General features: G+C 42.2%; 1 protein-coding gene across 2 annotated transcripts in view; it reads right to left on the bottom strand.

Moving 5' to 3' along the window:
- rab11fip3 (RAB11 family interacting protein 3 (class II)) overlaps nt 1-12,382 on the bottom strand; it is a 50,989-nt gene that overhangs the window by 22,992 nt on the left and 15,615 nt on the right. Inside the window, exons 3-4 of one of the 2 annotated variants that reach the window (XM_080789528.1) lie at nt 10,553-10,629; nt 5,381-5,556 (exon numbers count right to left, since the gene is read on the bottom strand). In XM_080789528.1, coding sequence (XP_080645654.1) covers nt 5,381-5,556; nt 10,553-10,629 — 253 coding nt within the window. Of the gene's footprint in view, nt 1-5,380; nt 5,557-6,315; nt 6,439-10,552; nt 10,630-12,382 lie in introns of those variants that run through there. The other variant, XM_080789529.1, reaches the window with a different exon arrangement.

Here is a 12,382-nt window from a genome sequence, read left to right as displayed (position 1 = left end):
CAAATGGACCTGTAAGGGTCAATTTCGTTCCATTTGTAAACTCTGACTCCCCGGATCCCACTTTGAGAACCACTATTGTCTGTGTGTGTGCGTGTGTAAACACAAATACAACACTATCCAAGTTCCAGTGATAGACGTTGTTGTTAGCATATAAGTCATTAGCATGGTCTGTAGCATCATGTAGCCAAACAGCTACTACTTCTACATTTCTCAACCAAAACGGTCGCGTCGCGTTTCACAATGCTACACAACTGGAGCAAATTAATAAACTACAACCGGTAACGAGTGACACGCATTCAACAGCGCGATGAATGAACGAGCACCAATACGCGCTCGTCAGCTGCTGAGACAGTCACCGTTCGTATGCATGCGAGTCAGTGAGTGATGAGAGAGGGGAGATAGAGAGGAGAAGCAGGCGGGGCTATTAGCCTGCTATGGAACTACACACTGCAACAGACAGAGTGGAGAAGCGTCTCTCTCTCGCTCGTCTCAGCCGTTCCTCCGGAGAGATTGGCGACTCGGGGAGCGTTTGGGCGCACCACAGAAATGATTGGTAGTCCCATAGTTGCTACCAACTATATTTTTATGTCTCACAGATAAAATTTCAGGCGCATTTGCGTCCAAAATGATCGCAATTTCGAGCCCATATAAAGTATATTATCGGCGCTATTATAACGTTATCGAATTTATCGGGATGACGTCATAATTGCTAATATCGGGTCGAAATTTATCGGGACGATAATTATCGTGCATCCCTAGTAAACGCCATTGACAATGAAGGGAAAATGTACGTCATAATGTGCCTCATTACGTCATATTGTCTCTTTATTGTTAATGGTGTTTAATGTTTGGGTTGGCACCGTTTCTTTTATATTACCATTACATCACCTAATCAACATGAGTTAGACTTTAATATATTAGCGCCCCTCACTTCACACATGTGTGATTTTTAATGTTTGTTTAACTAAAAACAAACATTAAACCTGTATTAATAGGAATAGGAGGGGCTAGCGCCCCTCAAAAACATATCTGGAGACACTTACCCAGAACCCAGGCCTGAGTAAGGGCCCATATTTAGGTCTCTCATAGAGAGGGCAGGTGATGAGAGAGAAGGCACTCCTCTAGCTGGTGTGTGTAAGCCTCAGAGAAACCGGACATAAAATCCCATAAAACCCCAGTGGAATCCTGACGTTTCACTCGTTTACAGTAACATGAAATAAACTCTGGTTTGTAAAAGGTAAAAGTGGCCAGGGTGATGTTGTGGTCCTCACAGCTTGCTTTTGTGCAGTTCCGTGTGAGTGCTAGTAAGTGAATCATCTATGACACCCGTTAGACTCAAGTTTGAATCGGGACAGGGCGGCTGTGAGTGGCTGGTGTTAATCAGATTTTAGGCTAAGTAGGGGCTAATAGGCAAGAATACTGACTCTCCCAGCTGGGGTTGGATGGAAAGGGCCGGGAATAGGTGGGTGGAGCTAGTTAATCGTGTTAAGATTCCTAATCCCTGGAGTACTCCTACTGTATATGCATCAGCCATTGTCTTCAGTAGTAGGGGTAAGCAAGGGTAGCTATGCTTTATTGCAAAATACAGCCTAAAAGGCCCTTCTGTCAGCAGTTACTAACGGTCAGTGTTGAGTCACTGCATGTAGGAAGCAATAAAGAGTTGTTTTGACTGGAAGATGTTTCTCAAGTGCTTGAATTGTGGATTTTTTTGTTTACCAAGACTGAAGAATAGTGATGGCTTTGCTCATTTCAAAAAGTCAACGAAGAAATACAGTGATGAACACCTGACCTTGTAATTTGAGTGACATTTTAAACATAAATCCTCTTTCAAAGAGGTTCACTGGTATCACAGGATGTGCACCTTCCAAAATCGGGTTGGGGGGGTTAGATTAGCCCCTTTCCAACTAAAGAGAAAAGAAGGAAAATACCTAAAAGAGCTTACTCCACACTTCCTGGAATTCAAGGCTCAGTCATGGAACGGGAAGTCCAAACACATCCCTGACAGGCAGAGCCATCCAATCCGTCATCAGGACCAAGAGACAGGTCACACAGTCAGCAGATAAGGCCTCATTCCTCAACACTTCCTCCCCCGTGCCTGGCACAAACTATGCCCCCACAAAAACAACACGTTCATTCAGACATGCACACGGCGGTGTGCTGCAGCCAGTCGGCTTGCAACGCTCGGGTGGAAGGATTCAATTAGGTCAACCTCGCAAGGCACTTACAACAACTTACACAACCCCCACGAAACATAGGAGTTTGTTAGCTATAAATTGGCCAGTGAACCCAAGTTTTCCTATTCAGTGGTCAGAATTAATGTCGTCGTCCCCCCCCCCCTTATCCTGAGGTAGGGCAGTAGAGTAGCCACAATTTAACTCTATTCCAGCGCCTGCCCTTACAACTGTATTTCTCTGTACTTCACTGAACCTTTTCCAAGCCTCTAATTCAGTGTTATCCAAACACAGATCCTGACCCTTTTTTTATGGACAGCGAATATACAGCTTTTTTTGTTTTACCTTTGGTAACTTTTTTCTTTTATCCCACAAAACATTCCTAAAAAATTAAGATAAATGAAAAGTATTAATAAAAAATGTGCCAGATTGTGAGCTTGTACATCAGTTACTTTAACGATTTTTGAAAAATAATTAATGGTGATGAATGGTCTCAAATTGCAGGGAAACCCTGCTCTAGTTGGCCCAGCCCCAGTGTTGAAATTTAGTAAATTTAGTAATTGAATTAATCTTTTACCTAATAAACCTGTTTTACACAATATTTTATGTTGAAAAGAATACAAACATTTCTGCACGAGGAAATAGAAATCATTGTCTCGAACGCTCAAACAATGATCGAAAGCTGTATTTCAATGATCAGAATTAGACACTAAACCAATCAGCCCGTTTGAGCTGTCGTCAGAGAGATAGCCGTTCAAAATCATACATGCTCATATGCGGTGTGGTCAGTCATCCTTGCTAAAAGGGCCTTGCTGCTCGAGAGATTCCACAACAGCAGCCTAAGAGGTGGGGGTAGCATCATGGGCTGACGATAACTGGTCCAGTACCCACAACCGTTAATCATCTTCATTCCAAGTTAACATTGCAAACTGCTAATGAGTATGAGTAACAGATTCCCACTCAACAAACGTGTCAGGCGTCGAAAGAAAACAACAAGACGATGAAAAATGGAGAGTTTGGCAAGACTGTGAATTAAGATTGAGCATTGCCGTTACCCAATTCAGTAAAAACCACAATGAGACATTAGATGAATTAAAAGATTTAAAAGATTAACTTAACTTACTATAATCAGTACAGGCTGATGCCTCATTCTGATAATTCAAAACAGATAGAAACATTCCATTCTTATAAAACAGATCCGATGATCCACTCAGACACACTGAGAAGGACCTTTAGAAAGTCTCTCTGTGCACAAGGTCTCACAGCGTTTCACTTGCTTATCTCTAGTCCAAGTTATCTTTAGATGAGCAGTGAAAGACACAACAATCACACAAAGTGTCAACTAGTTCACTGTGGTGCAGAGCCCTGAATGTCACCAGGACATTTTAATTTGTATTCATCTACAGGGTTTGATATACAGTATGCAGAAGGGTTAATCCGGTGAACTCAAGCACCTTCAGGTAGACAATCTAAAAACATGGGAGGTACTGGGGCATCAGATCAAACACAGTGGCTGTCCACCGCATCATTTTAATCTCGCCGTCTGCTGACCCAAATAGACTGTCTACAAGTAGTCCCTGATCCAGAGTTGGCTCGTAAAGCATGTGGAGGCTGTGGAAGGTGTGTGCGAAGGGCCAGTGCAGGGCTCTGCCTCTTAGCGGAGGACTTGACACACATGTACAGAAAGCCTTATGGCCGGAAGGTCATATTATTATAACCTGATCCATGTGATTTATAACACGAGGGTAATCAGCTAGAAGCTTTGACCTAAACCTTCCTTTTCAGAATCAAGTTCACATCCCTACATGCAGAGTCTACATCCTGACCTGGATTGTAGATGGCGTCTAGTTGCCCCAGGGGGGCACTTACATTACTACAGTAATGCTGTAAATGCATGTTGGGACAGAGAAGCCCATATTCATAGCCCCATTTGTTCCAATACCCCCTCTTTTTAAACACACAGAAATTAATGTTCTGCCCTTTTTTTCTCTAACAAATATATGGATGGTCTAGTTTGTGCCTAAATGTAATGGTGCATTCATAGACTTGGAGCAAGGTTTAAAATAGGAGGGTAATCAGAGTAGTCATTATTGTTAGCTAGTGCCATCTGGTGTAAAGTACTTTTATTTTTATTCCATGTTTAGTGTTCCAAATTTCTTACTTTCAATTTGGCATCCCCATTTTGGGATTGCCATTCATTGTAGGTAAACAGCCAATTGCATGTCTTAAATAGTGAAAATAGCAGATCTAGTTAAAAATGCATCGCAATCCGATTCTGTGAGGTTGTAGATCAGATTTTTTCCCTATTCGTCATACAAAAAAGCATGTAGGGCCTAAGTGGTTAAATAACGCCCACCATTATTTAAGAGAATTTACATTTTTAAAGGGATAGTTCGGGATAGGCGGCGTTGAGAAATGCGCTGGTGTTACGCATTGTGCTGGGTCTGTGTGGTTATTTTAGTTGACGCTTGGCTCGTCGACTAGAGATTATGTGACGTTCTAAAAAATAAACAGTCCATGTCCTTCTTTAGGTACGCATGCATTCACATTGGAACGATCCGTATCTGAATACACTTCAACGGTCCAGAGACCCGCCCCCCATGCGGTCCCGGGGACGGTTGGTGTGATCCGCTCCCGGGAACGGTAGGCATCGTTCACACTACTACAACATCTGCCAAGTGGGACCATAGTGTGAATCCCCTGTGAGACTTCTTCTGGAGTCTCTGCCGGTCATCAAATTATAATCCCTCACGTTCATATTTTAAATGAGAGGCATGTTGAAGTCAGAAATGAAGAGGTTAGTATATCCATCTGTCAAAACCACGGAGAGCTCCCTAGATTAGTAGATACGAGCCGTGTACACGTCCTCGCAATCCATCGGTTGGATTAGCTAGGACGGCTCCACACGTGCTATGGTCTAAATGGGTTAATGTTCCCCCTTTAAATGCAAAGAGAAAGAAATCGCGCGCACACACGTCGAGAAAAAAAAGGTTGACGGCCCTGCTTGTGTGGCCCAATCCTGGAATGCATCTATAATGACAATATAAGCAACCTCTGTATACTGAGGAGGAGCTCCAATGTGTGCATCACTGAAGCAAAGCATGAACAGTTGAATGGGTCCTCCTAGGAAGTCAACTGCTCGAGTGTGCAATCCATGTGACGTTTACTTTGAATGGACTGCAGTTTGTATGCCTGAACCTTATGCTGACCTGTTGCTGCTGCTATCATCAGCATCATGTATGGTGGCCTCGATGCCGCTGTCCGTCTCCACCTCCTCGTGCATCTCGGGCGCTACGAGGGCTCCCGTGTCCTCATCCGTGAAGGTCTCACACTCGCTGTAGGTGCTCTCTGACCCCAGGTACGCGCTGTCCGTCACCTCATTTTGCTACAATGAGATGAGAGTTGGAGAAAAACGGTCAATTATTATGATATCGACATCGCCTGTTAGTGGGAACAGTCACATACACGATTGTTAGAAGGGTTAATAATTCACCACCTAAAAAACGTTGTAGTGAGGCCAATATATGCTACTACTACGTATATTATGCCTGTTGAATATAAACACAAAACACAATAAGGAATACCTCATAGCTCATACCATATATCCATAGTTTTATGTCTTATAGATTTCCAGACCTGCTGTCAGACATAATAGATGTCTCCAGTCCACAGAGAATATATTTACCTATATATTCGTAAGTAAAGCTGCTGTGGTCATAAAAGTGTATTGACAGGCATCAGCTGGTCTTTGTTATTCCATGATGTAATAGATCACTAAATGATAATGGCTGAAGACGTTCAATGACAGTGAGAAAACAGAAATACAAGACACCAGTTTCAAACGGGAGCCCATTTTTAACATTCACATACAGCAAGCGGGTATAAATGCCAATTACGCCAACGTCCAAAAAGCCAAAGAACACGCAGGCTTCAGATGCAGCCTGTTGCCTTTCTGAAGCCTGTGCCAAGCAAAACCTGCTGTCCCGACACCTTCAGTCCACAAGTACAAGCAAACAAGCAACTCTTCATAAGCTACTGAATTTTCCCGGGCACAAAACACCAAATGCTCAACTAGAATGCTCAAATAAACTGCTTGTTGCAATTATCATGAATCTGCCATAAATGGCAGGTCTGTCTGACCTACCTGTCTGTGTAAAGCTCCGGGAGGTGCAGGACCCAGAGGGCTATCCACCATTCCCAAAACCATGCTCTCTAAAGCCCGGCCTCACCGACAGGAAAGCTGGCCTGTCATGGGACCCCTGCGATTAAACCCCCTCCTATAGCGCTTCCTCCCTTTCACTCTCAAAGAGAGAGAGAGTGAGAGAAAATGAGAGTAAACATTTTAAAATATCGAAACACCTCATTCAGCTCCGCTGGGTGTTCAGGGGGCGGGACAAGGAGAGAAAGTCCAAAGACCAGGGAAGGCGGCTTGGGCACTCGCACCAGTGGTGGAAGAGGTACAAAAGTAGCAATACCACAATGTAGAAATACTCTGTTACAAGTAATTGTCCTGTATTCAATATCATACTTGAGTAAAAGTATAAAAGTACTGGCATCAAAATATACTTCAAGTGCTAAAGTAAAAATACTCTAAAAAACATATAACTATAAAATAGAGCTTATGTGGCTCTATGTTTTGTAATAATTATCTAAATCTGCATAGTAACTAAAGCTGTCAAATAATTGCAGTGGAGTAAAAAGTACAATATTTGCCTCTGAGATGTAGTGGGGTAGAAGTACCTCAAAATTACACTTAAGTACAGTACTTGAGAAAATGTACTTTGTTATTATCCACCACTGACAGTGACTCCTCAACCCCTAGGTTAAAACACAACACAAGATTAGACCTACACCTATTTAATCTTTAATGTCTCCTGGCATGGGTACATTCTAGTTCCTAGTCGCCATGTGACAATGTAAATCATTAAGCCATGTTCTACCAGTGTCCCGGATCGCACAGCCAGCAGACAGAATGAAGGCGTGCAGTACTGTATATCATACAGTGTTGTCATAACTCCCTGGCGATGCGCATAATAACAGGCAATTAGAGACAGAAAGAAAAATAAAAAAGACTGCCAGATACATTTTGGATTGTGAGAACAGGAGAGGGCCTCTTATTTGTTGTTTGCTGTTCCAAAGAAATATCCCAAACCCAAAGGGAGGGAACATTTTGTGAAGGAGGGGGCGGGTTGGACGGGGCGTTTTTATGTACCTCTTCTGCCAGGCCTCCGGTGAACAGCCTCACCTCGCCTGTTTTGAAAGCAAACAGGTCTAAGACAGCATGGCCATTGAGAGAGAGGACTCCGCTGCCAGGAACCAGAGGAAAAAACAAGGCCAGGGATACAGGTGTGGTGTCTACTTCAAACACATCCACCAACTCCACAAATATGCCGCTTACAGTATGCCTTCCAAGAAATAGTGACTAGCTACCGGGACGTTTCAGGTCTAAAATATAAATTAAAAAAAAAAAAACTCAAGACTGACTCACACACCATTAGCTCAGAGTTCAATTAATTCTGCATTGTAAAACACACGTTTCATTTCTATCCAGAGTGATCTGATACCAAGGTTTCTCTGCCTTCTTTGGAGCCTGTGAGATTGTAGCGGCACATATCTGCAACGAAGCATTGTATCAGTGCTTCTCATTATAGAGCTGCTGGCAGATTTATGAGTCTCTCCGGACACCATGCTGCTCTAATTCTAATCCTGGAATGTTGTTCTCACTCCATATTTGTGCCTGAATACCTCATTGAACCTTACGCTCATCAACACCTACAGCGTCGGCAAGTGATGCATATCGTCGTCACTGTTGAGCAGAAACCTTGTATCTTCCCATTTTATCTTTTTATGTATTTATTAGTGTGTGTGTGGTGTGTGTGTGTGTGTGTGTGTGTGTGTGTGTGTGTGTGTGTGTGTGTGTGTGTGTAAAACTGGCTCTTCTTCCCTTTGCAAACCACTCATTATCACACTCTATACTGTCAAATAACACCATAGGTGAGGACATTCTCATTTTCACTATTAAAGCCCGTTTACAGGTGTTGCCGACCAAGTTCAACTTGGCAACCTGGTACCCATCAGCACACGACCCACACTGCATCCTACATCCAGTACCACATGACAAAGAAACAGTCGCACACATCTTAAATGGTTGCAGCCACTATAAAGGACTGTACATTGCCAGACATGACCGTCTGGTGGACCTGGTCTCAGACAAGATCAGAGGAGTACAGGACAGGACAACAATAATGTATAAACACAGCACTGTATAAATAGACTGGTTTGATCATAATGACACGCATGTCAATTCACTACAAAATATTCCAAATACCCCAGATATTGTGTTCATCAATGAAATTAGAAAAACTGTCACTATATTTGAAATAGGCTGCCCATTTGATTTGTATATGGACACTTGTTTTACATCCAAACTTCTGAAATATCAGCTTCTGGTGGAACGTATTATGGCCTTAGGATATAACTGTCAACTTATTGTCCTTGTATTTGGAAGTCTGGGCCATGTCCATAAACTTGTGCTCAGGGGTTTGCAATTGGGTGGATTGCTAAAAACAAATGCAAAAAAGCTGGCTAAATACTGTTCTGTCTCAGCTACTATGGGCAGTCTGTCTGTCTGGAGAAGGCGTTGTTTAATTTATCCCTAGGTGGCTTAAAAAAACCAAAACAAACATCCTGTCTAGTAGTATCAAGTAATAGTATAGTATGTCAACAATGTGCTATATATATATTTTTTTTTTATTTCTCTCTTCTTTTCCCTCTGTGTGTTAAGCATGTGCAGCAGCTTGGTTGGACCATATAATGTATAACCTAATTCTGATCAGTGTTTGGGTCTATTGTATTACGCCTCTTGTGCAGATCCAAATAAAATAATTCAAATGTGTGTGTGTGTGTGTGTGTGTGTGTGTGTGTGTGTGTGTGTGTGTGCCCTAGTATATCTTTGTCTTGAAAGTGTCACGCAAAAGTAGTGAAAATAGCAGATCTACAAACTGTAGTTCTGCCATTTAGACAGTGACACTTGGTGGTGAACAAACACTATAACGCTATTTTCGTGCTCCGACAGACCCAGGGACCCAGAGACACACATAGCTGTCTAAAGTGGTTAAGTCTGTCTGTGAGTTTTCATAAATATTTAACCAATGAAAAGAATTAACAAGTCCTTGTGACTGAATAACTAACTAATAATGCTGAGGATGCTTGGAACAGAAGCACATCTCTTTTCAAGCATGGGATGTCCCTGACTCCCTGTATATAAGCACGGAACCCCCTGTCAGTGTCAATGCCAAGCTGTACTGCTGATCCTGAAAAACGTGCTCCATCAATGTGCTGCAAAAACTGGGAGTGCACTTATCAACCACACCACGTGAGGGCGCTGATACTGCACACTGTAACTACAATCCCACTTAAAGTGATCCAAGTGCACAATGGGAGAAACAATTCAATCTCGCTGACGCCTGCAGAAATTATAGTTAAATATACAACCTCTGTGTGCAGAAGGAGACAGGAATTCCAGATATGCTAACCGCAGCTGAAAAAACATAATTCCACGCACATGTAAAATCTCAGCCCCGACTCGGCCAGCAGCTCATTCAATATTTGTGAACAGAAAAAAGAAAACTAGAGAATTCAGCCAGATGTCATTTGGCATGTGTGCCAAGCATGTGGAATATTCACAGAGTAGTAATGATAGCTCTGCTGGCCGCTTGGCCAATTACAGCGGGATGCGTGTGTGAGTGCAGCAGAAGTTCAGCCTGGGAACTGGACACTGTGCTGCTGTGAGTGAGACATGGGCAGAACTGGACCACACCAGGCTATAATAAATCTACATGATGTTGAGAATGTGGCTTCCAGGGACTCCTGGGGGTCCTTGAGGTGGTTCCAGGGTGTCCCCATGTTCACCAAATGACCGATAGGTAGTCTTCACAATTAGTAGGCTACATACAGTATAAGTAAATACAATTAGATAATGTACAATGGATATTTTAATCAGTTTCACTGTTACTTCTATACCTACAGTACCTAGGTATTAAAGGAATTCTGGACCAATCGGCAGGCCTTATTGAACCAAATCATGTCCAACAATAAAAATGTTCTTAGATTGGGGCCCCAGAGATAAAGAATCTTAACAAAATGGGGATTCCTGAAATTAAAAAGGTTCAGAATCACTGCTCTAGTGCAAATGTTTCCCTATTTCTTTAGGTTTGATGATTGCCATGGTCTGGTCTTTGTGGTTTCTATATTACCTGGATTAGTTAGGATTAGTTTTTGATAAAGAACAATGCATCGTGATATATGGAAATGAGCTGGGCCTTCGGACCTTGAGTATTGACACAGAAGGAAGTATCAATTCCGGTTGTGTCTCATCGTACCTCATCGTACTCCTCGGTGCAGCCCACAGCTCCGTCCCCTGGGCTGTAGTGTACGTCATACAGCTGAGGCTCTGGCCCTGTACATACATAGGGAAGGAGAGCCCTGGTTAATGTGCACAATGCAAACATACAATGTCAACAAGGAAAAAACTAACCAAGTCAAAAAGTGGAAGGAATAGGCAAGTTGACGATTTTGCACAGGTCACTTTGCTGGGATGTATCCAACCAGCATTCAGCTAAATTTTGTCAAGAGAACAACCCACATTTTAAAAGGATCCCTGGCTAATGAGACAAATATGCCTTAAAACATTATACCTGCACTCTACAACTAAAATTAAAAAATATAAACACCTTAAATATTGTATTTCTTTCATAAATAGATAATCTTTCACTCAATAGGAACTGCTCCCATCGCAAGGTGAAGTCATTATGTCCATATGATCTAGCTATCCCTATGGCGTGCTAATAAAAAACTACTTAATACTTCCTAAAGTTAATATGAGCATCAAAGCTAAATACTTTGTATTAGCACGTGCATTCCATACATTCCATAGGGCTGGGCCACACATTGAGCAGTTCCTATTGAGTGATTCTCTTTTTATGAAAGAAATAAAATATTTAAGGTGTTTGCATTTTTTTGTTTGTTATAGAGGGCAAGTATAATGTTTAGAATTAGCCAGGGATCCTTTTAAGAGTTAATGTTGCTGCCCTACTTTGATGTTAAAACGGTAAAGATAGCCTTTATGCTTCGTGTTAACAGTCAACATTATGTAACTTTCTATAACTCATATATCAAGGGCTGAGTAGCACCATGTGACTGGGTGTATGTGGCTACATAAAACAATGCCAATAAAGGCTTCTGTTAAAGAGAGCACCTGCACACAAATGGTGAAACCTGAGACGGAGCCGTGGGATAGACTCCTATCAGCCCTGTATCTAGTAAACAGAGTTGTGAATAACACCCTGCTGAAAGGGAATGGAACACAAATAGTGCGCACTTGGAACCTGAGTGTTTTGTACACCCTGGTCTTACGTAACTGGGAGGTGCTTCAAAACTCTTAGTAGGCCTACGCCATTACAGCACATTTTGAATATTATGAGCCTGCTTTGAATGCGGCTGTGCTAGAGGACGTTAGCACCGTTTTGGGCTACGGGCCTCCAGCCTCTGGGCACAATTTAAAAAGTAATCAAGGACAGAGGGGTGCTTGATTCTCCAATGGCTCAGACAAGTTCTATTCAACTTGTCCAGTGGTTGGTTTCTTGATCAACTGTTGTTGTTCCAGACATGCCACAGCCACCACAGGGGATGCGGCATTTCCATAGCCTGTGGGGTTGTCTTTATTAAGGTCACTCTTGCCAATAACAAGTGCGGAAGCAAGAAGATAAAGGTAGAGGCTCAGTTAAATTCATATTGAAACTGGCTGGCCAGTTGGGACCTGGAATAACAGGTTCTGTGTCACTCCAGAGTAGATAACGGGGAGAATTGGTGCTACCAGGCCAAGGAAAACATCTCCATACTGCTTTTATAGACGGGTGAATTCTGGCAGCAGTGTGTGAAAGGCTTGGGAAGTTGCACAAGTGTTCTGAACTTCACACAGGGTCACTACCTTCACTACCTACATTATATAAAGTGACTTATTTCTAAATGTGATCACTGTTGTTTTCCTCCCAAAGATTAATAAACAGTAATAAGGTAGAAAACAACCTTCACTTCTGGTTAAATAGAAAAAATAAATTTATAATTAAGATCACAAGAAGAAAATGTGTTATTCAAGCAAGCTATGAAAGATAAACATGACATTATTTGAAATCTGAGTAATGGTGAAATAT

This window comes from Protomyctophum bolini, assembly GCF_963924005.1.
Source record: "Protomyctophum bolini genome assembly, chromosome: 18".
Classification (NCBI taxonomy): Eukaryota; Metazoa; Chordata; class Actinopteri; order Myctophiformes; family Myctophidae; genus Protomyctophum; species Protomyctophum bolini.
The sequence above is the reverse complement of the archived record's forward strand: the minus strand, read 5'-3'. Positions and strand labels throughout refer to the sequence as shown.